The following is a 27,435-nucleotide window of genomic DNA, read 5'->3' on the forward strand; positions in this document are numbered from 1 at the left end:
AAGATACTCTAATTAAATTAGATTATCCATGTTCACATCCGAAAATGTGTGACAACAGTGGCAGCTTATGCATTTAAGGAATTAAATAAGTAATACTAATATTACACCCGTTTTTGTATTTTAAAAATATTTTTTAAAAAAATTAATTTGTTTTATTTTTTACTTTAAAATAATTTTTTATATTTAAATAATTTTAATGTAATGATATCAAAAATAAATTTTAAAAATAAAAAATATTATCTTAATATAATTTTAAATAAAAAAATATTTTAAAAAGACAAAGACTTGCATGACACAAACAATGATAAAAAAAAAATTCATAATTAATTGTGATGATCATTGGGATTTCCTGTCGTTGAAGAAAAAGATCATGCAAATTCACTGCAAAGCAATAATAGATCATCTCTTTCAATACCCAGGCTACAGTCTTTCGTGGAGACAGAGCAAAGCTCAGGAGCCAGGACCGCATGGCTTCCAAAACTCGTGACTTTTATGAGCTGGGAGCTAGGACTGGCATTTGCTTGCCATAAGTTCACTGATTTGGCCAGAGAGTCGCTCAGTTTTGGACTACAGTATAACCCACTTGGATTTTGAAGATGTTGAGGTAGATTTTATTTTTAAAATTGATTTTTGTATGGAAAAATATTAAAATAATAAAATTTTAAAAAATATAATTTTTATTTTAAATTTAATGAAATTATGACGCAATCACATCGCTAATCACTTTTTTTATACATGTGATTTTTAATATGTGTTTTTTTCTTGATTAGAGGGGTAATCATTGGTTAAAACATTTTGGTTTAGAGAAAATTCAACTAAATTAATATTTTTTTTTTAATTTTGAGCCAAACTAAATCTAATAAAAGAACTAAATTGATCTGTTCAGGTTGGTTTTACCTTGATTAAAATCGAATAAGTCCAAAGTGAATTAATAGATTATTAGTATGATTATTTTTTATGAACTTTGATTTAATAAGCGTTTGGTTTATGATAGGTTTTTTTAGTTTTTGAAATTCAAAATTGAAACCGTGTGAATTGTTTTTTTTAAAAAAAACTAATCAAATCTATCTAAAAATTTTTAAAAGTCATTCAATTCAATTAATTATAAATTGTTTTTTACAAATATTCTAGACAATTCGGTTAATTTACACCTATGTACATTATTATTATTACTAAACCAAGAAGGAAAGAACTAAATATCTCAATTCATGCGTGCATAGTTTTTAGACTCAGCACAGTTCAAAGTCCAGGTTTTGGGTTTTTACCGGATCGCCCGGATTATTATTTTTTTTAAAAAATCAAAACAACATTGTTTTAATAAAAAAAAAGTTAACAGGTTGCAACCGAGTTTTTGACCGGGTCTTGCGGGATCAACCAGGTCGCCGGGTCACATCGGGTTTTTTCTTCCCCTGTTTTTTCTTCAACCCGACCTGGTTCTAGGCCAGGGTCGACCTGTCGGGCCGGACCGAGTTTTAAAACTATACGTGTGTATTAATTTTAGCCTAAAATGGAGGAGTATTTTCTAAAAAATCAAAATGGTTCTTAAATATTGAAAATAAAATAAAAATTCTACCCTACTATTTCGAAGTTTTCTTAATTAATTAATTTAAATTGAATTCCCTTAAAGTTTTCTAAAATATCAAAATGGTTCTTAAATATAATTAATGACTACAACTAGGGGTGAGCAAAACCGGTTCGGTTCGGTTTTTAACTAAAAAACTAACCAAAATCAAATTTAAAAAAACTTAAAAATTCAAACCGAAACCGAACCGAAACCGGTTCGAACCGACCGGTTTCGGTTCGGTTTGGTTCGGTTTTTTTAATAGAAAAACCGGAAAACCTGTCTCTCTGAAGTCGGGACCTTTCTAGCCCCCTCATCACCTAGTGGTTCCTCCATTTTTAAGCTAAACAAGCTCAATTAACCACCACAACAACAAGACATCCTAGAATGATCGAACTTAATTTATAAAAAAAAAACTAGAAATTTACATACTAAAAGCGAAGAGAAGATAAAGCGAAACATGTATTCTTGGATTCAAATGATAGCGCTTAGATCCAGAAACAAATGCAACTTCCTTAGCAAAACTCCAAGCTTCCTCTCCTCTCTGTGGATTCAAGTGGAAGGAATGTCCAAAGCCAAACAAGTAGATCTAGCTAGTGAAGGAATTGCAGCCGCAGCGTTTCAAAAACATGGAGTGGAGTGGAGTGCTTTACAAACCCCCCACAACAAATGACGAATGCCTTCCTGCTGTGGTCCTGTAGATGAAGATGGATTGATTTCGTTACAGATGTTAAATTGTGAATTGTGAGTTGAGAGAGTGGCTCAGGAGCAAGGAGAAGGACGACTAGGGTTAAGAAAGATAACGCGTTTTTTTTTGTATTTATACTATAGTACCCCTTAAACCGAACCGGTTCGGTTCGGTTGGGGTTTTTCCGGTTTCAGGTTTTTGAAACCGAAACCGAACCGAACCGAAAATTTTTACAAAAATTTTAATCAGTTTAATCGGTTTTTTTTTTCGGTTCGGTTTTTTTGGTTATTTTTTTCTCGGTTTTCTCGGTTTAATCGGTTTTTGGGTTTTTTTGCTCACCCCTAACTACAACATGTCATATCCCATGAATATATAATTGAATTCCAAGCATCATTATTATTTTCAATTACCATTCAAATTGAAGCTTTAACTACCAGTCAAAGTTCAATCTTGAATCTCGAATACTTTTGGATCTTGAACCTTAAATTTGAAATAGTTTTCGAGGTTGAAAGTTTAATGGAGTTAGAGTGATATTGAACTTCAAAAATCACGTTAAAATAGCGAACGATAGAAAAAAAATGATAATTGAAATTGGGATTTTGGTAATTTACAATTAAAACATAGTAAAAGGGAATTAATTAAGAAAACTTTGAAATAGTAGGGTAGAATTTTTATTTCTTTTCAATATTTAAGAACCATTTTGATATTTTAGAGAATACTCCTTCGTATATATCCACTCACCTTTCTTTGAGTTGAAGGATTTATGATTGCATTAAAATTTATTGAAATTTTTTTAAAAAAATTAAATTATTTTTTATTTTTAATATGAATACATTAAAATCAATACAAAAACATAAAAAAATCTTAAAAAATACGGTTGAACAGCGAACACCACCTAAATACACTTCTTAGCAAAAGGATTTCTAGGCAAATGTGGTACACTAAAAATCGCCATTGGTTTTTCCTGAGCTATTTTTATTATAGCTGCTCTAAATAAATAAATAAAAAAAGAAAAAGAAAAGGGCGGGGGTGTAAAGATCGCCCAAGCCAATCTTTACAAGTCAAACCTTTTTTGGGCAAGAGCTGGACCTGATGGCATAGGGCATTAAAATTGTAATAAAGAGAAGTTGGACTCTCTTTAAAGCTTAGCTAGGGTCCAAAAGCTCGACCTGCATGCGTGCCCCAGCTGCACCAGTATGAGCCTTTGCCTTGTAAAAGAACCCATTTTTCTGACCTATCTAGCTGATCTTTTGAGGCTCTCCTCTCCCTCTCTGCGCAAAAGTAAAGTAGCCCACTGTTATGTTTTACCAATGTAACGTGACCCTACTCTTTCCTCTTCTTTTTGGAGTCTTTTCTTTTTGGCCCTTTCCTCTTTCATCTTGCTTTCTCTTCTCTTTTTGGAAGCTTCCCATCACCCTCCTCCTCCTCCTCCTCCTCCTCCTCCTCCGTCCCTTTTGCACCCATCAACGTCTGTGATTCCTCGTCTGAGCAATCCAGCAGAGCTCCGAGAAAAATCTCAAAACATAATCTTGCTCCCAAGACTTTCATTTTTATTGGTTATGATCACAATCTCATAACCCACAGTTTATAACTAGAATTCGTGATTAAAAAGAGTAGGATTATGATCTAATCACTTCAGCTCTCATACTATAATCTATGAAAACTTATAATGTTTGCGATTTAAAGTTAAATCTTGATGAGAGCAGCGTGTTCAACGAACCATGCTTTAGCTTTACAATAAATAAATAATCATTAACCCCCCCCAAGTTTAATACTTGCTAATTATATCTCAATTCCCCAGTTTATTTTTTTAATAAGAAGAATGGAAATGTATAATTTCTAGGATACATGGGAAAACTGCAAGGTCAGGGAGATTTGGAGTAGGTGTGCAGGGAAATTATTTATTTTAATTATAAATAAATAATTCCTCTGCAACTCTGTAAGAATTCTGCTTTCGTAAGAGGAGAGAGTATCTGTGTCCGGCTTGACTCTGAACTTTCAGCTTTAGAGTATGTCACACTCTATCCTCTGTTCAGAAATGTGGGATTGATGTTGCATTTTCATCCTTTAATCTTAATCTTATCCTAATCTGGTACCTCAACTCTTGGTGTATTTTCTTACAATCATATGGTCCTTGTGTTAATTGCCGGCTTCAGGTCTCAAACTCTCCTTTAAAATAGTGTTTAACATTACAATATCAATTATTTTTTAAAATGTTTTATGCTTGGAAATGAATCAAAATATATATTTTAAAAAAATTAATTTTTGATATCAATAATACAAAAAACATTTAAATTTTTTGAAAAAACACAGCGTGATCGTATAAACAAAAACACCCGGGCTTCACAAGATAACACCATTTGGGATTAATTTTTAAAGAACACGTGAGTTAACAACAGGACTAATGTCATCTACAACTACATTTTAACAGAAAGAGTAGATGGTTACACAGAATGATGGCAGGGGAAGAAAGATAGAGGGACCAAACTAAGATAAAATGAAGAGAAATGGGACTAAATTCACCATTAACACAACAAGATGTACAAAACACTCTCTCTTTTGAACAATCAGAGAGTTTTCTTGCATGAGAGAGGTTAGATTGTCGAGCCCTAGAGTGGATGTTGAAGACCTCTCATGTTAATAACAAACAACCAAACGTACAAACAATGTGTGTCCAAATTCCAAAAGCAACCTGGCTTCCTATGACCGATCTATCTATCTCTCTTGTAAAAGCAGAGCAAAATTAACCTGACCTCAGTTGCCCTCTCTGCTTTACCCTTCGTAATACCATTTTCAATACTGCAATAACAAACAACAAAATCCTAAAACGAAGTGCAAAAGCTCTCTCTTTTTTTTTATCTCTCAACCAGAACGTCCCCACTTTAATCTCTCCCTCCTTTAACCTGCTATAAAAACCCACCTCTAAACCCTAAAAATAAGCCAACGCCAACCCCATCTCTTCTCTCTCTTTCAAAGCTCTCCCATCCAGCCTTTTCTTTCAAAATATGGAAGCTCTCTACTTCCTCAAGTTCTGGAGACCCACCACCACCACCACTCATAAAGAAAATCGACCCTCTAGTGGAAGCAGTGATGATACCACCGAGATCCCATTCACAGATTATGAATTTGAAGAAGGAGAAGACTCGTTTTTTGAATTGGAACTTACTGTGCCTGATTTTGACACCAATAAATGCGGCAGCAACAACACCACCAACATCAACAACAATCACCCACTAGACAAAGAAAACGTCTTTGACTCTAAACAAGCGCCTCTCTACAAATTAGTTGACAAAGAGAGCCACAACCCTCAACACACATTTCAGCAGCCAACGCTTTCAACCGATCATCTCCTTTCAAAGAGAAAAATCCTCCCTATCGAACCCATTTCTTCATCAAAACCTCAGTCACCAATCTCCTTGCTAAAATCAGCTCCAAGGTTTAAAGTCCTCATGTTCAAGAAATCGAAGTCAATGGCATCACAGAAAACAGAGAAAACAGGGGAAACGGAGTCCTTCAATGCAAATAGCAAAAAGCACGAAAGCAACAAGTTTTTTACTGTCAAACTCAAGCTTGAAGAGGTTACAAACGCTTCTTTTTTCACTAAACAAAACAGCTTGAGGAAGCAAATCGCTAATGATTCTTATGATAATGATACATCAAAGAGATTTTCAAAGGAAATGATACAAAAGTACTTAAAGCTAATCAAGCCATTATACATCAAAGTTTCCAAGAGACAAAGCGACAAGATGAGATTCTCCGGTGAGTTATCAGTTGGGTCTCCATCATCTTCCTCAGCAACGGTGTCGGCAAAGGAAAAGCAGGGGAGTTTTCCTGCAGGGATTAGAGTGGTTTCTAGGCATCTTGGGAAGAGCAAATCAGCTTCAGCGACCACAGGAGTTTCTCCTCCAATTGGGAGCAGGAGAGATGATTCTTTGCTGCTGCAGAATGATGGGATTCAAAGTGCTATCCTGCATTGCAAGAAATCTTTCAATTCTTCTAGAGGTAAAAAAAAAAATCAATAACCCTTTTGTTCACTTTCTAGAATTCATGCTTTTTTAGTCTATTTTTGTTATTTATAATCAAAATGTAACCATTCTTCTCATGTTGGCCTTTTCAGATTCTTCTTTAATGTCGAGATTTTCAAGTGACCCTTTGCACGAGAAATCAATGGCTTCACCAAGAATTTCGTCAAGTGAAGAGAATGCAACCAATTAAGCTTTATTTCATGGCATTCAAGAGAGAACAAGCGGGAAATATACAAAGAAAAGAAATTTATTAGATTTTTTTTTCGTTTTTATCATGTAAGAAAGAGATGGAAAAAAATAGAGAAAGCAGGGTAGTTTTTTTGTCTTTTTAGCCATGAATCATGTAAGTTAGGAGGGAAGACATTAGGGTTTAGTAGAACTGCTGTTGATGCTGTATTCTGTAAAGTGATGGGTCATCATGAGAAACTTGAAACGAAGTCTGAGATTGGATCTCTGGCGTATCCAATCTATATGTAGTCTGCAGCTGTGTATACCCATGGAAATATTTTAGATTGTCCTTCTTGTCAAGAATGTAATCATATCTGGATTTGATGACTGAAATGACTTGATCGGTTTGCACTATGCAGTAAAATTTGATTTTCTTCCTCCATTACTTGGTGGAGTGCTCTCCACGTAGGACAACAGAAGAATGTGTTGAAACTGTTTAGCATGGATTGCCCTGAAAAAATCAGTCATCTTGTTTAATTACAAAGTTGTTTTACTTTTTATAGCGGGTTTTCCAGTGTAGTTACCAGTAATTTTTTGTGTTAATATATATATTAATTATATTTTTTTATTTTTTAAAAGTTATTTTTGATATCAGCATATCAAAACGTAAATTTTAACAAAATAAAAAATTAATTTTTTTGAGAACGCACCCTCAGCCACGTTCTCAAACATTACCTTAATTGGCATTGTGGATGAGAATTTAATTTTTTTTTAATTATTAATATGGGTGTTAAGATAATTTGTATGTGTTTTAATTAATTTTACATGTTCTGAAATTAATAATTATATAAATTAATGATAAAAATATTAGTAAAAACTCTAATGATTTGAATTAAATTAAGGAGAAAAAATATATTTCTTCAATCAAAATTCCTATACCTTATTCATGTATTTCTTTTCCTTTTTGATGAAAATATATTTTTTAACTAAAAACTTATCATAATTTGGAAGTAATTTCCAATCAAAACATATTAGTAAAAACTCTAATGATTTGAATTAAATTAAGGAGAAAAAATATATTTCTTCAATCAAAATTCCTATACCTTATTCATGTATTTCTTTTCCTTTTTGATGAAAATATATTTTTTAACTAAAAACTTATCATAATTTGAAAGTAATTTCCAATCAAAACATGACTCAATAATTTGAATGCGAATGTAGAAACAAATAAAAAAATAATTAATCAAAAAAATATATACACAATTTACAATAAAAAATAATAGAATAAATATTTTATTCACATTAAATATTCATGAGCATATTTTTTTTTTAAATAACACATGCTAGGTTCATATACATAAAATTTACTGTAAAAGCTACAATCTTATTTGAAGATAATGACACAATTGAATAATTTTTGTTAATATTAATTTAATTAATTAATTAATATTAAAAAATGTGTTATAAAGAATTGTAATCTTAATTGAAGATAATGACACAATCTTATTAATGTTAAAAAAAACATGTAGGAATTGAGAACTCCTTTCATGTCATTAATGTTTTTTTTAAAAAAAACTATTTTTAATATAAAAACATTTCAAAGATCAAACTAAATTCATTTATAACCTCAAATTAACAAAAAAATAGTTAAAAACTTCAAAATCAACTGAATCCCAAAAACTTCCCTTTTCCAAATCTACATTCCTAGAGAAGATGATAATCGAAGAATATCTTAACAAAATTTCTCATTGAATGATATCCTTTAACACTAATTTTGACTTTTTATTATAACTAAAACTATGATAATAAACACTTTCTCTTTTCTCATGTTTTGTGACAACACTACTCCACTAGCTAAGGATTTAGAGTATATTTGGTAATGTGGTAGTAGTTGATTTTCAAATAACTTTTCATGCTGAAAAACATGTAAATGATATTTTTTTATTTTTTAAAAATTATTTTTGACAAATGTCAAGAAAATAAATTACTAGAATATAATGAAAAAAAATTGAAAGAAAAACTTGAAGGACTAAAAAGGCACCTTGCCACTGTATATTGTTTTTGAAGTCTTAGAATTTGTTTGGGTGTCAATTTCATCTCTTAGACTTTTAGTTATTTTTAATGAAATTAAAGTTGATTTTGCCCATTCAAGCCAATTTACAACTGAAACCTTTTTTCAACATCACAAGAAAGCCTTGTGAAGTCAATTGAAGCAAAAAACTCAACGAAACGCAGAAAGAAAGGAAAACAATGGTCCCATCAACAATATTTTGTGTGTGGATGAACAATATTCCCCACACACCCCCTTAGATTTTTTTAATATTCTTTATTCTATCAATATACTGTGATATTCTCAAGTTTTAGATCATGTTTATTTTTTTTTTATTTTAAAAGTGTTTTTGAATGAATTAAATTTTATATATATTTTTTACTTTAAATTAATATATTTTTGATATTTTTAGATCATTTTTATGCACTAATATCAAAAATAATTTTTTAAAAATATTATTTTGATATATTTTTAAATAAAAAACAACCGTAACTATATTTCCAAATAAATTTTTAATTTATCATCCTGAAACATCAGATTTGTAAGTAATTTTATAAAAGCAAAAGTTCAAATGATAATTAATAAATATTAATTTGGATTTAAGATCTAGATCTAAAATGAGCTAAAAAAAAGTGATTGAAGACACTTTTAACTAGAAAAGCAAAAAGAAAAGAAGACAGAAAAAACAAGAGAGAAAGATGGGAGGCTGCCCGTTAGAGAGACAGAGAGAGAGAGAGATCATACCAAGAAAGAGCATTTCTTGTCCAACCGTTTATGTATATATAAGCTAAATGTATAGAGAGATATTCAAGGGAGTGGTAACAATTATTTTTTAAAATTATTTTTTTATATCAGTATATTAAAATAATTCAATAATATAGTATAAAAAAATATTTTTAAATAAAAAATAAAAGAAACTTTATTAGGAAATAGCGACAAAGTAACGTGGCTAGAGCTGACTGTACAATAAGATGCAACATGTTGTGAAATGAACCTCGGACATTACCATTTCCCCTTGCTATGGCACACAAAGACAGGAAAGGAGGAGCACAAAAATCTATGGCTATTATTCTCAAGAGTTCAATTTTCAAAGAGCAACCATTATTACATGGACACATTTGAAAAATGGAGAGCTAGAAATTTCAAAGGACAGGCAAGAGAAAGTGAGGTTTGTATGTACTGAAAGGAGGAATAAAGAGCTTGCAATCTGCAACGAGGGGTATCAAATTTCCAAACAAAATCATGGTGACGAGAAATGCCAGGTGACCAGAAAACACAACTTGGCCTCCTCCCTGAACCACCACACAACTTGGCCCCCTTCAGTACCAGGTGATGGGGTTGCTTGGTTTCAATCCACAGTTTGTAGCTCTCGAAAATTGAGCTGCCACACTACTAAATTCTCTACCTTGTAAATTTTAGGGGTAGTTCAATTCATTAAGATTTGAATTTAATTTTTAATAGTCGTGAGTTTGAATCTTTTTAAAATTACTAGAGATTTATATAATTATTAATTTCAGAACTCATAAAATTAATTAAGATACACGCAAGTTAGCTCAGATATACTTATATTAATAATAATAATAAAAAAAAATCCTCCACACTTGTTGATCCAATTTCAAATTATCCTCATATTATCTAGTTTCTAGGCTGTGGAGACTTTGAGCATGCAACAATCATCTATAAAAACGACGATCAATCATCATTTCAAAGTAATTTTTATGATTATTTAATAAATGAAACTATCATGATTAAGATAAGGATTAATCATCATTCTTTTCCTACTTAAAATTATTACTTTTCATGTTTTTATATAAAAAATATTTTAAAAAACAACTAATACCATATTCATAAACACCCTCTATATCTATCATGCATTTTTTCTTCCTGCAATCTAATCTTTTTCTCTAAAATTACACGGGCAAGAATAATTAGATGGTGTGTATATATATATGTGTGTGTGTGTGTGTGTGTGTTCACTTTGAAGATATGATGCCTGGTTATGGCTTCGAGTGACTCAGGAAGTGGACTTCATAACTCGAGACAAGGATGCTAAAAGCATGGTTCATTGCACTAAGCAGAAAACCACCGAAGATGGCTAGAGTAAAAGCATGGTTCAAGTTTTTGAGGTTCCATAAATGTAGTCGGGGGGTATATACGGTGCACCATGAGACACTACACAGACAAAAGAGCAGGCAGGCCAGCACCATATCTTCATCGGAGGATCATAGATTTTCTATGTCTAATTCTTTTTGTTGAGCTTGTGCAAGATGCAGTTTGATGGCATTTTTATCGAGGTGATATAGATTCTAGCATCATGTGACCTATTTTAGCTTCCTCATTAGAGAAAATAACATCCTAATTAGGAAGAATAATCATTGAAAATAGAGTTTCTTGCTCAAGTTCACTGGATCTTAGATAATCACGGGGGCAATTCCCTCGATGATTACAAAGAATATGGTAAAAACAACTTATCCTTTTTAAAATCACAACTACTTTTTTGATAACTAAAAATCAGTAATGCTTTCAATCTTAGAAGCTATAGTTAACAAAGTAATAGTAATATATTGTTTTTTTAATATGGGATTAAAATTATTTTTGGTTTACATACTTTAATTTTAAAGGAGAAAATAATATATTTTCAATATAAAATATATATTTTTTAAAATAATCTTTTAAAGTTTATTATTTACAATATATATAGATTGTTCATTAATTCTTACATGTGAAATGTTAAAGTCTCAAATATTTTTTAAAAATTTTACTGGGTTGACCATGTGACCTGAAAGCTTTATTTAGTTACTTAATTGGTCTTGTATTTTTTATCCAAACCATTTTAATCTATAGTTTTTTTTTGTAAATATAATAAAGGATTTTAAATGTTTAAATAAAAATCAATAATATTAATTTATATGGTAATATTTTTAAGGATTTAAATGAATTCTATTACAATTCATGAATGATATTAATTAAGGATATTACATATATTTGAAAGGAACATGTATATCACATTTTTCTAATAACTAATTACTAGGAAGCTATACCAAGAGATTTATTGGTATGTTCTCTTTAAACGTGAAGCATTAGGTTCACCCATGAGTAGTTTACTAGATTTGTGGGGTTGTGCTACATTATTAGCGAGAATAATTACGGGCGAGAATAATTTTTTTAATTAATAAAAAAAAGATGTCAAGACAACACAAATGTGTTTAAAAAACACGATTTGGGATATAGACCCGACTAAGCAAAAGACACTTGTATAATTAATTGGATAATAAAAGAACAGATAACATTAGTAAATGGAGCAATTCAATAACAAAATCATGATAACCTTGGAAAAAAATGGTTAAAGAAACAAAAAAAGATGATGAAGGTAAGATTCCAAACAATCAAACATGGAGAAAAAAAAAAACAAAAACAAAAAACTTGACATGATCGAACTTGAGCAAGCATGCCAAATATATAATCCATATTATGAGATCAAGATAAACTAATAAAAAGCAAACACAAAAAAAAAAAAATCAAAGTCCAAGTCCAAATAAATACAGTGTAGAATGATGAAATCTAAAATCAGGTAAAAGAAAAAAGAAAAAAAAAACAATAAGCAAACAAAGAAAGTCAATTAAACTCTGCGATCCTAATTATGTGAATGTGATAACTTAAATAAAATAAAAACCAAGAAACATTATAAAGCTTAATTTTAAGACAACGTATTGTCGAAGGATGAAACATAAAATATATTAAATTAAAAAGATCACAAAAAATATAATGAATTGTCTATATAACTACAGAGAAACCCCTTTTCTTTTAGTTATTAAAAAATATAATTTAGAATTTTTTAGAATTTATTATTCTAAATTAGAATTTAGAGTACTGAGTTACTACTACTATTATTATTGAAATAACAAAAACATAAACTTAATTTGAATGATAAAATTAAAAACCATAAAAACTTTGACAAAATAATAAAGGAAAAAAAATCAAAAGAAAAAAGGACCAAATTGAAAAACTTATATTTATAAATTAGAATTGAAAGATTAAATTAAAAACAATTAAAACTTTAACAAAAGGGAAAATGACAACAATTAAAACTAAAAGGACTGAATTTGAAACACCAACAATAATAAGGACAAGAGTATATTTTCTAGGGTAGGAGAGAGAAATGAAGGAGAGAGAAAAAAGGGACCATTGGTGACAAATCGATCACCTTTAAATGCCACGCGACACCAATGAAGAAAGAGGACATAAAGGAAAACCAAATAAGATGGCAAAAATTTACTTTACACCACCGGAAGATGGCGCATCAACATCTTCTTACATTTAAAAATCATAAATTAAATGGTAAATTACGTTACAAACCTCAACCAAACCAATAATTATATTAAAAAAAAACATGAGAAAAAGATTTCAATACCCCTATTTTAATGGCATAAATATTTTGTCCTTAAAGTCATATACATAATCTTATTGTATTCTAAAAAAGATAAAGACAACAATACCCCTTCCCTACAATGTAATTTTTTTTTATCCCAATGATATTTTGGTTCTTTTACTGTTCATAAATATATTGAATAGATAAAAATACCCCTAAATAAATCCATAATGACTAATATACTGTATGAAAATACAGAAATACCCCTGGTTCAAAGGCAAGCAATTTTTTTAGGATGATAAAAAATCACTACTCCGTAATGATGAATAGGAAAATGTGAGGGAGGCTACAATGTTTTTGCCTTTTGCTTTAATTGTTTTGTAATAATAGGGCCTTAACTTGAAATTTTAAACTTAAAGGATCTATTTTTTACCATCCAGATTAATTCATTGTAAGCTTTGTGTTCATTTATTCTTTTAGATCTGTATTGAGTGTTTTTGAATACCTGAAAGTGCCGCACAAACTATTCAAAGTATGCGAGCATCTCCTATACACCTCGTGGTGTCATACACATGCTTGTTATTGTTTTTTTATTTAGCCAAATACCAATCACCCCTGAGTAGACAAGGTAATAATAAAAAAACCATTATGAAAAGGCCCTTAACTCTAATTTTAAAATCTTTGCTTTTAAAAGAATTTTGGTCATTTCAATGTGCTTTTTAATTCTTTATCATTTTTATAATCGGTCAAATACTAAATTGTCTCTCAGTTGATATTATAATAATGAAAAAAATTATTTATAAAAATATAAAATACCTCTTGAGTCTAGTTTTAATTTTTTTGTTTTCAATGATAAGTATTTAGTTATTTTATTGTGTAATTAAGATGAGAAAAAATTTAGTTGTCTGCTATGAATTTTATAATAACAAATGAGTCATATAAAAAAATTTTAATACTCTTAAAAATTAATTTTAAATTTCTTTTAAGTAAAAGGACAAAACTATCATATCGGTATCTCTAATTGAGGAGCTACATTGCTAGGTTGTTTTAATTATGTATTGAAGTTATTGTTCGTGTACAGTTTCTAAACCACGACTTTCATTTGGCATGTTTCTTAGCAACATAATCATGGTAATAAGTTGCAATAACTTATTGTATATTATTATGTGTAGGGTCCAAATCTCAACCAACATTTTGAAATTCATTGAGTCAACTGTAATTTGAAAAATAATTCATTAGTAGTTATTAAATCCAACTAGAAAGTTAAGCCTAGTAAAGGAGACGGGTTAGTTCTATGGTACAGAAAAATTGGGCCTCTTTGATGCAAAATAACTGCATTTATAAAAAATAATTTTTTTTTAGTTTAACATGGATATTCGAATTAGCTTATGTGTATCTCAATTATTATTTTTATATAATCTTAAGGATCTTACTATATATATATATATATTAATCTTTAAGAATATTTGAATATGTTGCAAATGATGATGATTATTTGACTTCTCTACGTGACCAATATGAGCTCAAACATGGGAAGGTATTGTCTACATGAAATGTAAAAAGGGAGCAGAGAAGTGGTTTTTATTTTCAGTTTATCGATCTGCATGCTCCAAATGCAAAACACAAGGTCGTTGTTCATAGTATTTCATGGAAAAAGCATCATATTGCCTATCTCTTTCACAAGGTGAGAATTCGAGGCCCATGTTCTTATGAAATACATAGCTTTGTCATTTCCTTAAAAAGTTATGGGCACAATTGCTCCCTCAGAAATTTTACAGGCATTTTAATGGTAGGCATGCCGGTTCATATCAAATGGCTGATCCTTAAAAATCCCGGAGAATGACAACACATTTTCTCCCCAGTTAATTATCTATCAGTTGCCTGTGTTTTTCAGAACTGGTATGCATACTTTTTATGCTAAATTTCCAAAGCATTCTGAGTAAATTTTTTATTGATATAATATCTACATACGATCATGTTTATCAATCAATTATGGTTTTATATATATAATAACGTATAAGCCAAGTGATATTAAGGTGTTTCTTTGATTTTCTTTTATCCCTTATGGACATGGCATTCTAATTTCTGAGCATGAATTCATCACCATTCACCCTTGACTCTATGTTATGTTTATTCATGATCTTTTTGCCCAGGATCTTGTGGAGCCATTGAATATCAACCTAAATTCCTTGCATGCAATCCGCCAGCATGCATGGACCCATGTTCCATCTTTGTCTTTTCCAAATAATTGAATGATAATTTCTAAAAACCAAACGATTTTACAAATATGTTTTCCACATGATCTTGTGTAGTTTTCCTCTAAAGAACTACCATATACTTTCCCCCAAACATGCCTAAATTTTCATACAATATGTTTTCACCACCTTCGTTTTTTCATTTATATATCCCGTCTAAATTAGGTTTTTAGTGCTCTCATTCAAACATTCCTCTCTGATCAACTGTCACTTCCCCTCCCTCCTATTTTTGAAAAGGCAGATCATGGCAGAACAAGCACCAAATCATGAGACTGTGGATGGAATTATTGGTATGCTCGCTGATATTATTAGGGTTTTGTTATTCTCTGTGTTAAATTATTGTTTTTCGCTCTGCAAAAGGAACCACTTTCCTTTAAGTTTTGCAGGCCATGTATGAAAAGTTGCAAAAAATCATAAACATTAAATCTAGATTTCTCTAGTTAGATGCTAACATCATAAAATTTGCATTAATTTCATGAACGGTGGAAATCCGGTGGCAGTTGGCGAGAGAAAGAAGATAGTGATTATTCTACTCATATTTACGGACCCAGATACGCGCTTATATATAGTTCTCTTCTACACTTTGCTAAACTCGATTTTTTCACTTGTGATTTGCAGCCATTGCAGAGGATCTCATTAGGGCATCCGAGGAGGTTGTTAATGACCAAAACAATGGCGACACCAATTAGCTGCTGTTTAATTTCCTATTGTGTATTAAACACTGTTGCCCAAAAATCTTGGTGTAAACTTAAAATCTAAGCATAGCAAGTAGGGCTTACTTGCTAATTTTTTTATCCTCCCAAATATATCATGTCAGAACAACCACCGGCAAATTGCTTATTCTATTTTTAGAGCGAGAAAAAAAAACTGATAAATTGAGAAAATAAAAAAAAACTAAATTATAAAAATAATCAATTAAAATAATTTAAAAAATATTTGGTTCGATTTGAATTCATAAATTTGAAATAAAAAAATCTCAACCAAACTGAAGTAGTTTAGTTAAAAATAAACCGAATAGAAACCAAGCCCATCATAAAGTTAAAAAAAAAAGCTCAAAAAATAATATAGTTTTTGGTTTTTAATATAAAATAACCGAACCGAATCGAAACGGTCAGTTGAAACCGGTTTTGATTCGATGTCGATTTTATTTTTTATATTTTATATTTTATAAAATTTTAATTTATTTGTTTTTATAAATAAAAATTAAACCGAACCGAAAATCATCAATCCTATTACATTTTGAGTTTTCAAGACACGATCTTCCTTCTACCTTTGATTTTCTTAACCTTGATTACTAATCAAGTGAAATTTTATATTGTTCAACTTTAATTACCATTTACTTGCACAACATAGGAGATAGATAGATAGATACAAATAAAATAAAAAATCATACTCCCATCATTGCTTGAAATATACCATAAATTTCTTCATCACAAAATCAAATAGTACGTAGCCTGTGTTTATTTTTTTCCTAGAATGATGGGGAGTGTGTTTGACAGTGTGATTGTGGCTACTTTTTAAATAACTTTTCGTGTCAAAATACATGTCAATGATATTTTTTTATTTTTAAAAAATTATTTTTGACATTAGCACATCAAAACGATCCAAAACATACAAACCATATTAAATTTTAACAAAAAAAAATTAAATTTTTTGGGAACGCCGCCGCAACCACGTTTCCAAATGAGCCTGGAGTAAGAAACAACGATTGTACTAAAAAATCATATCAATTAAATTAGTTTCTTTTTATATGTATTGAATGCTCGATTAATATTGGAGATATTTGTTTTAGTAAATTGGCCACAAGGAAATCATCTTAATTTGTGTATATATACGCACTGTCATGGTGTTAATTAACTATTCCATCTACGTTTCAATTCACCGGATGATATTTATGTTTGAGAGGATTTTTGTCCTGAAGTTGCGAATTGTTGGAACAATGGCATCCATGTTTATTTGATGAAGAAAAAGGTTACTGCTATGTATATATAGTAATCTAATGGTAATTATAATAAGGATAGGAAAATTATAGTGCTCCCATTGATGATTTGAAAAATAACTTTGAAGGAAAAAGGTGACGTTGATGATTTGAAAAATAATTGTGATTGAAAAGGGTGCAAATTTATATAAACTTAATGATATATTGTTTTAGAGTTTGATAGTAATTATTTTTTAAAGTATATTTTAATAATTTTTTATTTTTTAAAAAATTATTTTGACATCAACATATTAAAATAATATTTTAAAAAAATAATTCAACTAAAAAGATTTTTAGAGGCTATTTGGGATGGAAATAGAATTCTTGTTGAAATATTACTTCATGCATGCTTTTAAGTTTTAGAAGTTGTTTGGAGCTGCGGTGCAATTTGTGTTTCATGATTTTTTAAAATTTTTTTGTTTAAAATTAATTTTTTATATATATTTTTAGATCATTTTAATGTGTTGATGTCAAAAATTTTTTTTTGATGTATTTCTTATAAAAAACATTTCAAAAAACTTTTACTATTACATTCTCAAGTACCTCCTTGGAAGGAAAAAAAAACCTGTTAATGTTAATGATATGGAGAAAAAAATAAAAATCTCTTTAGATATCTTTTAGTTTGGAGATTGGATATAAAAAATCTCATAAATCAATCTATAAGCTTCCAGGTTTTAATACGAAGAAGAAGAAGAAGACACAAATATAACTAATAATAATAAATAAATAAAAAGTATTGGATTTCTATCCAACTCCATGAATATTAAAAAAATTAAAATCAAATAAATCAAACGGCAACAACTATTATGAAGAATACAATCTTTAAAGAAAGAAAAGAAAACAATTGAATATTAAATTGAACGTAAAATTAATAAAAATGACCTTCAGAATTATTTATTAATCATTGATGCAAAAAGATAACCCATGAAATATCAAATTAAATTATTTGCAAAGTGGCTTACATAATCAAGTCATTTGAATTAATTTGCAAAATTCATAAAATTATCTTATAAACTACTTGGAGTTTGTAAGCAATAGAATTGTATCTTATTGGCCTAACCCCTGATTTATAACCTTTTTTCATTGAAGAACCCATAAGCCCAAACACACTATTGGCAAAGATTGTGATGAAGTGTGGGCCAATGAAATTAGGTTCAACATTTTTCATGTTGTGAATTTTTGTTTTAAACTTAATATATATATTTGGGTGTTTTTGAGAATATTATAATGATTATTTTTTTAAAAAAATTTTATTTTAAAATTATTTTTGACATAGTACATCATAATAATCTAATATATATGTATATATATATATATATATATATTATTTTTAAGTAAAAAAATTCATTTTTTAGAAAATATGATTTTAACTACATTTCCAAACATTACCAACATATATTATTTGATGAACATATTCTATGGAAACATTGAATGAATAATAATGTTGGTATTGTGATCGAAGTGAATATCAAAAATAATTATTAAAGTTTTCTGAATAGGCCGAGTTAATGCAAAAACTTCTTTAAAATTATCCAAGAAGGGACTTAGTCTTTATTAACATGCAAACTGGCCTGAAAATGCTCTCACTATTATAATAATAATAATAATAATAATAATAATAATAATAATAATAATAATAATAATAATAATCCTCTAGTCCCTTGAAATATTAGATAAAAAATTACACGTGATCCATGTAGTTTGATGTAGCGAATCTTAAAAAGAAAATTGAGCCAAAATAACAGTGAGTATTGGGGTAACTGAATTTAAAATGATAAGAGTTTAATTTATAATAAAATATAAAAATGTTATATGTTGTTTTCAACAAAATAAAAAAAGAAGAAAGAAGAAAGGAGAAGGGAAAAATGGGGTTGTTTGTTAAGTTATAATTTAAATATTACTAATGAATTTAAAAAAATATAATTCTTCTAGTATTCGACAACGAAGAATTTTTATTGGTGAATCTTGAGGGAAATAGTGAGGTAATAATATGTTGGTGAAAGTCACAATGATTTACTAACGAGTTTTGTTCATCGGTATTTCTATTTGTATTTGATAATTTTCTTGTAATGAAATTGTTATTTAATGTATTCTTTTATAATTTTCAATACCTAATAATTTATTAATTCCCACAATCCATATATTACAAATTTCACTATCCATCTTCACTTAACTTATTGATGAGATTAGGAAGAGTATGCATAATTAACTGATGAAAGTTCAAGGTATGTTACATTGGGTTTCATAATAATAATAATAATAAATTGAAAAAAAAAAAAAACCAAACTTGTTTTGTTCCCGTGAAAGATACCTCTTGGACAGATGAGATGAGAGATCACGGATGAGAATTTTAGCTGATTGCTAGTTTCGTCGTCAAGTGTAGGTTGGCCATGTTGCTTTATCCATTGACAAACCAAAACCATGGTGGGGGAGAGATAGAACAGCGAGCTCGTGAAATATATAGAGAAACAAGCAATTTAATTTAACTCTCCGTTTTTGTTTCTTCTCTCCATCAAATTCCACTCAAACCCCATCCAAATACCTTTTATTTTTTTGTTATTAAATGGCTGAAAGGCACTTCTCTGGTTTAAAGCTCACATGAAAGAAGAAGAAGCACTCTCTCTCTCTCTCTCTCACTCTCTCTCTCTCTCTCTCTCTATATGATCATCACAATTATTGATTGCTGGCCAGCTCTAGTCTAACAGCCACTGAATATCAATATCCATAAGTTTTTTCCAAATCATATAAACATAGCCGAATTAGTGCGCATCAAGAAACAATTCAATCCAAAAATTTAAGTTGTTAAATAAGATTTTAAAATATAATTTATATTATTCTCTAACATGTTTTTTCAAGTGAAAGCTCTTTAAATTTAAAACTTGCACAAATTTACACTATCTTGTATTTAATTTTTATTAAATATATGAGGATGATGAGATTTGAACCCGTGACCGTTTAGTTCTCAAAGTTCTAATACCACGTCAAAGAACCAATTATATCCAAAAACTTAAATTATTAAATAAAATTTTAAAATAAAATTTATATTATTTTCAACCACACATTTCTCCACATTCTTGTATGTGCTAAAAACCTGTTATGCGTCTCTTACATGAGCCTAGCAATGCCAAATTTCCTGAACCAGGGCTGGCTTAGAGAAGGAGTCGCTCTTCTTTCCCTTCCAAGCTGGTACAATGTTCACATGCGCTAGGCGCAGTATTTCTACACAATCAGAATATTTTACAATGAATGCACGAGAGAAGGGCAATAAGCAATTTAATTATAAATAGGATATATAATATAATAATCATTACGGAAAAACTACTCGAATTGACATATATTAATTAGCTTGTGTTTTGCTGCTCTAGGGTGGGGTCCATGATCGACATGATTACCGAAAATTAGCTAGCCTTCCTCACTTGAAATTAACTCTGTAAACACAATTATCCATTAATTATTCCATCTAACCCCAAATGGGTGGTGCCAACATAGTAAAGACAAGTAATGATTGATGACAGCCACGTATTTCCGTGCCGATGTATAAAAATGCAATGGAAGAAATAAAATTGATTTTCTCTGGTTGCTTTCAGATTGTGTTGATGTGATGGATAGTGTTTTGTTTTAAAAAAAATATATTAAAATATTTTTTTTAATTTTTAAAATTTATTTTTAACAATATTAAAAATAATTTTAAAAAATTTAATAATTTATAGTAAAAAAAAGATTTGACAAAACAGTGATGACACCGCTATGCCAAACGGATACTGTTTAATAAGAATTTTTTTTTATTATTAAAAATATATTAAAATAATATTTTTTTTAATTTTAATTTTTAATATTAATATATTAAAACTTCATAAAAAAATTACATCTAAAACATATCAATTTAATGTTTCTTATGAAAACAAAATAAATAGTTTTAAAAGCATTTAAAAAAAAAGATTAAACATGACATTTATATATGTTCTAAGAAACAATATGGCAGGATTAATCATCAGAATTTAGCAAATATTCTTAAGGAAAGTAACTTTTATGAATATGCAAATATATGTTTCGATTGAAAATGTATTTTTTTATATTAATACATTAAAATTATTAAAAATAACATTAAAATATTAATTTAATATTTTTTAAATAAAAAATAGTTTAAAAAACACTTTAAAAATAGTTACAATCACGAAAACTGTTTTTTAAAATTTTTTCCATTAGAAAATACATTAAAATAATTTTTTTATTTTTAAAAGTTATTTTTATATCAGCACAATAAATATAAAAAAAATTAAACAAAAAAAAATTCAAATTTTAACTAAATCCTTTTTAGAAATACAATAACAAACAGGGACCTGATACATAGCAATAACTCGTGTTAAAAAATAAAATAAAAAATGAACCAACTTGGGGGCACTGTCACACTTTTTAATTCCCAATATTGTCGTTATCCTCTACGAACATTATGTTCTCCAAAGTGATGGAAATATTCACGAACATATCTCTCACCTTCGCTCTTTTGACACGTCAAATAATCCTCCCCCTCAACCTTGAATCTCCTTCTGCTTCTCATGGAAGATCAATCACAACCTTCTCCACCACCACCGCTACCACAACCACCACCACCACTTAAAACCTACAAAATTACAGCCTCATCAATCTCCTATGTTAAATCCACCACAACTTCCAACAGCATTATTGCACCATTCCTCCTCTTCAAACAATGCACTACAACCCCACCGAGTTACATCCTCAAGGAAGTGTCTCTCACAGCCTATCCATCTCAAATCCTTGCCGTTGTTGGCCCAAGTGGAGCTGGAAAATCCACTCTTTTAGACATTTTAGCTGCCAGAACTTCACCAACAAGTGGCATTCTCCTTCTCAACTCAACCCCTATCAATCCTTCTTCATTTCGCAAGCTGTCAGCTTATGTCCCTCAACATGATGCATGCCTCCAATTGCTTACTGTATCTGAAACATTCACCTTTGCTGCTCGCCTTCTCAACCCAAAATCATCACAAATCGCCGCCATCGTTGAGTCTCTTCTCAACGAGCTAAACCTGACACACTTGGCTAATGCAAGGTTAGCTCATGGACTATCCGGTGGGGAACGGAGGCGTGTTTCAATAGGGCTAAGCCTCCTTCATGACCCAGGTATCTTACTCCTTGATGAACCCACTTCAGGACTTGATAGCAAATCAGCTCTTAATGTGATGCAAACCCTCAAATCCATTGCTACTTCACGTTATAGAACTGTGATTTTGTCCATTCATCAACCAAGCTTCAATATCCTTTCTACTATCGACAAAATACTTTTGTTGAATAAAGGAACTGTGGTTCACCATGGTAGCCTTTCTTCATTGGAAAGTTTCTTGCTATCTAATGGCTTCACTGTCCCTCCACAGCTCAACGCCCTTGAATATGCCATGGAAATTCTAAACCAGCTTCAGGAGAGTAAACCCAACACACCACCATCACTACCTCCATCACCAGACAATTCTACAATCTCCCCTTCTGATAATAAAGCAAGAAGTATCAGAAACAAGATTTCAAGACTCCATGAAATCTGTGTTCTATATAGTAGGTTTTGGAAGATCATTTATAGAACAAGGCAGCTATTGTTGACAAATACATTAGAAGCACTTATTGTTGGTCTTGTTCTAGGAACCATTTACATCAACATTGGATATGGCAAGCAAGGTATTGAAAAAAGGTTTGGTCTCTTTGCTTTCACTCTCACTTTCCTTCTCTCTTCCACTACTGAAACACTCCCAATCTTCATCAATGAAAGGCCAATTCTACTAAGAGAAACATCAAGTGGGCTTTATAGACTATCATCTTATCTCATAGCAAACACTCTTGTTTTCTTGCCATACTTGCTTGCAATTGCCATCATTTACTCAGTCTCGATTTATTTCTTGGTGGGGCTTTGTGGTACCTGGCAGGCTTTTGCTTACTTTGTTTTGGTCATTTGGGTCATTGTCTTGATGGGAAACTCATTTGTATTATTCTTGAGCTCTCTTGCACCAAATTACATAGCAGGAACTTCTTTGGTGACAATACTTCTTGGTGGGTTCTTTCTCTTCTCTGGCTACTTCATTTCACAGGATAGCATGCCCAAGTACTGGCTCTTCATGCACTTCTTTTCCATGTACAAGTATGCCCTTGATGCACTACTCATAAATGAGTATTCTTGCCTTGTAAACACGTGCTTCTTGTGGTACCAAGAGAACAGCACTTGCATGGTGACTGGCGGTGATGTGCTGCAGAAGAGAGGGCTCCATGAGAGGCAGAGATGGACAAACATCTACATTTTGCTTGGGTTTTTTGTGTTCTATCGCGTGCTTTGTTTGCTGGTTTTGATCAGAAGGGTTTCAAGATCAAAAAAATAAATTAAGGCAAATCTAGCTTATATGTTTAATTAACAAACTTCTCACTTTCTTCCATATTTTGTTGTAATTTTCTTTTCTCTGTCTGCTGAAAATGAAGCTCCTGTGATGACTTCTTCTGCTTCACTTGGTTTGCCAAAACAAACGAAGAAAATGACATCGCGAGGAAGCAAGTTCAAATATTCTTGATGATTTTATTCTCTGTAATCATCAATATATGTTGCCCTATGTCTTTTGTTGCAAGAAATTAAATCCACAAAAAAGAAAAGCATGGTTTGGTTTGGAGCTATCACATTCATGAGTGGTCTATAATATTTATTCTCGAGAGATAGATTAACCATATATGCCTCTAGTTTCATGATATTAGCCTGTTATCAACTGTAATGATGGGATAACTTGCGGGAATTCATCTGAAATTGACAATTGTGAATTAAATCACGATTACATACAACAGAAACGATTGATGTAGCGACTTGTGCTTTTCAAATTAATTTTACACATCCGACATTAAGATCCAAATTCATGTACTTTTAGCAAACACCATGACCAGCTTCTCCTTTGTTTGTTTTTTTTCGCGCATTTTTACCTAGAGATCCATGTCATGGTTCATATATTTTGATTTGACGATCGTATGACTGAAAGGATTGCTGGCCCCACATATATGTCACGGGTCTCTATCTATTTTGATGCATGGAGGGAGTGAAAAATCCAAGATATGTGTCATCCTCAATGGAGTGCTTTTTTATGTGCAGTGAACTGTTGTCGGGTGCTGATTTTGCCTCATTTTGTCTTCTTCCTTGGGCTTCGAATCAGTGCATGTTCACGGGACTCCCTTTGCTCTCCATTCTTGGTCACGCGTGAACCTTGTCTTTGGTTCTCTATTGTGAACCCTAGTGTACACTCTCAACACCCTTTTTTTGTCCTCCTCATTTCTTTCTAGAATTTTGAAATTTCAATTATTTATACCCAAAGTTTCCTGTTTGATGCGCGCATATATATATATATATACATATACATATACATATACATATATATATATATATATATGTTGGATCGATTAAGTAGAAAAATGAATAATCCTGCAGATTTCTCTATGATCAGATGATGTGGTATATTTTTTGAGTTTTGATCGATCAATTAAGGACATGGATTTGCTTTTTTATTTACTTTCTAAAAAATATATATACATATGTAAGAGAACCTGATAGAAAAAACATGTAATGGAAAAATATTCAAAATCTTTAATAATTCAATATAAGAAATTATTGCCTCATCAGCATTCACAATGTTAACAGTTAATGGATAACTCAATACCCACTTAACACACACACTAACCATGCAATGTCATGCTGATTTATAATTCTTTCAAATCAATTAGGTTATAAAGTTAGACATTACTCTTTAGCCTTCCTTTCCTATTCCGAACTTAGTTGTTTTTTAAAATATATTTTTATTTTAAAATATATTTAAATAATATTTTATTATTATTTTTAAAAATTTATTCTTAAGATCAAAACAATTTTAAAAACAATTTTTTTTTTCAAAAATTAGCAAAATAATAGTTCAACTACTACTTCAAAAATACCCTTTTTATTTTTTATCTAATCTGCAAGGCTGCATTTGTTTTCTGCTAACTTTTATGTTTGCGGTGAAACAACGCAACAAAGTGTTTGGTAATACATCAAACTGCGTTTTATGTGCCGGGACCCATTACAAAAATTGAGTTTGAAATGCAGTTTTTATGAAGTAGTTTTTAAATGCCTTTTTAACTGATTTTTATAAAAATTTCTAAATCCTATTTGTTTTTGCGTTTCAAAAGTACTTTTGAAAAAAAATTAATTATTTTTATTTTTTTATTTGCTTCAAATTAATATTTTTTTAGTTTTTTCAGATCATTTTGATGCATTAATATTAAAAATAATTTTTTTAAAATAAAAAAATATTATTTTAATGCATTTCCAAGTAAAAAGTACCTTGAAAAACAACCGTAACAACACTCCCAAACACAACAACCAAATATTTTATATATGTTTTTTTGCTATACATAAACTTCTACCATAATTTTTACAAAACACGTATCTAAATCCAACTAACCATATTTAAAAAAAAAATTAAAACTTCAACCACAAAAACAACCTCAGATATAAACACACTCTAAGTCTTTTCAGAATTCAACCAATCTTTTAACGCCATTTTTATAGCACATTTTGGGACAAAGTGTGTGGCAGGCTTTTTCACCCACACCTGTTTGTTAATCAATAATTTTTTAGTGAGGTTTATTTGGCCTTTATGCCTCACAAATTAAGAGTTGACAAGCTCAATTTTAAAAATATAAATATAAATATATAATCGAATACTTTTTAAATGTTTTTTACTGTCGCACGTCACCCGCGCGGTGTCGGCTTGACGATTTTCGTTATGGTTGATTGATTTGTTCTTGGGAGTCGCCACCTTGTATTTCATTGAGGGCTACTAGGAAACCCGAATGTACTGGTCTTGTCAGAGATTCACGAGTAAGGGATTGGTTGTGGTCAGGGAAGGTATTAATAGCCCTAACGCACCCTACCTGAGGTAAGCTGCTTCGTGGCTATGATGTGTTAAAGAAATTTTAAAAATTTTGTTTTTCATCGTGTAAGTTCATAATTCTGGACCGTGAGCAAATCAAAATATTAAATTCTTCTTTATTCTTTGCAATTTTATCATAAAAAAAACATCTGTAAAATAAAAACAAACACATTCACTTTCACTATTATTTTTCTTTTTTCTTTTGTTTTTTTTACATCCACACTACAAATTATAAAAATTCAAAAAAACTAAACAAAGATTACATTAAACAATTTAAAAATTACAAAAACAGCCCCTAAAAAATCCTGGAATTGCTGGTAACATTTCTGTGAAGCCTCAGGGACACAAGGAACAATGGTGGCGCTTTGTTCCACGCGCCCCCGCCACTGGCGACGCGTGGATTCACGCGCCGCCGGCGATAAGGGTGGCAAAACCAGTGCATCGGGAACGTCTTCCTCTTATCTGTCTCCCTACGCCGGCGGTGACCTGCAAAACAATCGAAAACACAACAGGCAGTTGATTTTAATTTTTTTCTTTGATTTCAATCTGTTTTTTTCTTTCTCTTCTTCTCCATTTTGGATCTGCTTCCCTCTCGGTTTCGTCTTCTTCTCTGTTTTAGGCGGCCGACTGGTGAATGGGTTTCTATCGATGGTTGTGCAGTTGCGGGTGGCTGGTCTGTTCAAAGGAGAGCTGGTCGATGGAGACAGGGGGGACGACTCTGTGGTGTGCTACTGAAGGCTGGTCTGTGGACACTGTTGAAACTAGGTCGGCCAGGAGAGGGTGAGCGGCGGCTGGCAGTGAAAACCGGCTGAGAGGAGAGTGAGGGGCTGTCTTGTGGGGGGCAGAAACTACCGCTGCTGGACGTCGGTAAAGGAAATCAGAGAGCTTGAGAGAGGAGAGGTCTGGTGAGGGGGACGAGTGTGTTTAGGCTAAGGGAGAAGGAAATGGCGTTGGGCAAGTGAGAGCAGCTTGTTGGTTGAGGGAGAAGAAGATGGAACTACGGTGTGGAGGAGAAAAAATCCAAGCCGGGGGGCGGCGGTTTTTTTTGCTTGAAAAAGATGGGTTTAGGGTTAGGGTTTTATTTGTGTTACCTCTCAAATGTGGAAAATTGCCCCCCCATCTTTTGTGTGTGTTGTAGAGACTAGTATTTATAGGGAAAAATATTGCTAGGTTTTCAAACCTGGTCCCTCAACTTCTCTCTTTTTTTGTAAATTTGATTTTTCTCAACATCGACTTGAATAAGGAAAATCAGTGATTTTAAAAATAACTCGTTAAAAGTCGAACGCGTTCTAAAAACCTTTGAAAATTTAAATTCTTTTAAGATGATGCTAAAAATATTAAAAACAATGCAAATATATATAAAAAAGTACTTTTTAGATTTTCGTTGTTTTTCGCTGTTTTT

General features: G+C 30.8%; 2 protein-coding genes across 2 annotated transcripts; both read left to right on the plus strand.

Annotated features, from left to right (window-relative positions):
* The first annotated feature begins 5,099 nt into the window (after nt 1-5,099).
* On the plus strand, nt 5,100-6,856 carry LOC133675614 (membrane-associated kinase regulator 5-like). Its single transcript, XM_062097042.1, has 2 exons — nt 5,100-6,251; nt 6,367-6,856. The coding sequence occupies exons 1-2, from the start codon at nt 5,255-5,257 to the stop codon at nt 6,462-6,464; spliced, it is 1,095 nt and encodes a 364-aa protein (XP_061953026.1). The 5' UTR covers nt 5,100-5,254; the 3' UTR covers nt 6,465-6,856.
* Nucleotides 6,857-21,559: 14,703 nt separating this feature from the next.
* On the plus strand, nt 21,560-23,760 carry LOC133676271 (ABC transporter G family member 4-like). The gene has a single exon (XM_062097920.1). The coding sequence runs from the start codon at nt 21,651-21,653 to the stop codon at nt 23,469-23,471; it is 1,821 nt and encodes a 606-aa protein (XP_061953904.1). The 5' UTR covers nt 21,560-21,650; the 3' UTR covers nt 23,472-23,760.
* The last annotated feature ends 3,675 nt before the right edge of the window (nt 23,761-27,435 follow it).

This window comes from Populus nigra, chromosome 16 (genome assembly GCF_951802175.1).
Source record: "Populus nigra chromosome 16, ddPopNigr1.1, whole genome shotgun sequence".
NCBI classification, from domain to species: Eukaryota; Viridiplantae; Streptophyta; class Magnoliopsida; order Malpighiales; family Salicaceae; genus Populus; species Populus nigra.

What these genes read in the sequence shown, in the direction of transcription:
- LOC133676271 (XM_062097920.1), top strand. Translation starts at nt 21,651, where the DNA reads ATGGAAGATCAATCACAACCTTCTCCACCACCACCGCTACCACAACCA.
- LOC133675614 (XM_062097042.1), top strand. Translation starts at nt 5,255, where the DNA reads ATGGAAGCTCTCTACTTCCTCAAGTTCTGGAGACCCACCACCACCACC. An exon ending in ATCTTTCAATTCTTCTAGAG is followed by an intron (nt 6,252 to 6,366) that starts GTAAAAAAAAAA and finishes TGGCCTTTTCAG; the next exon opens with ATTCTTCTTTAATGTCGAGA.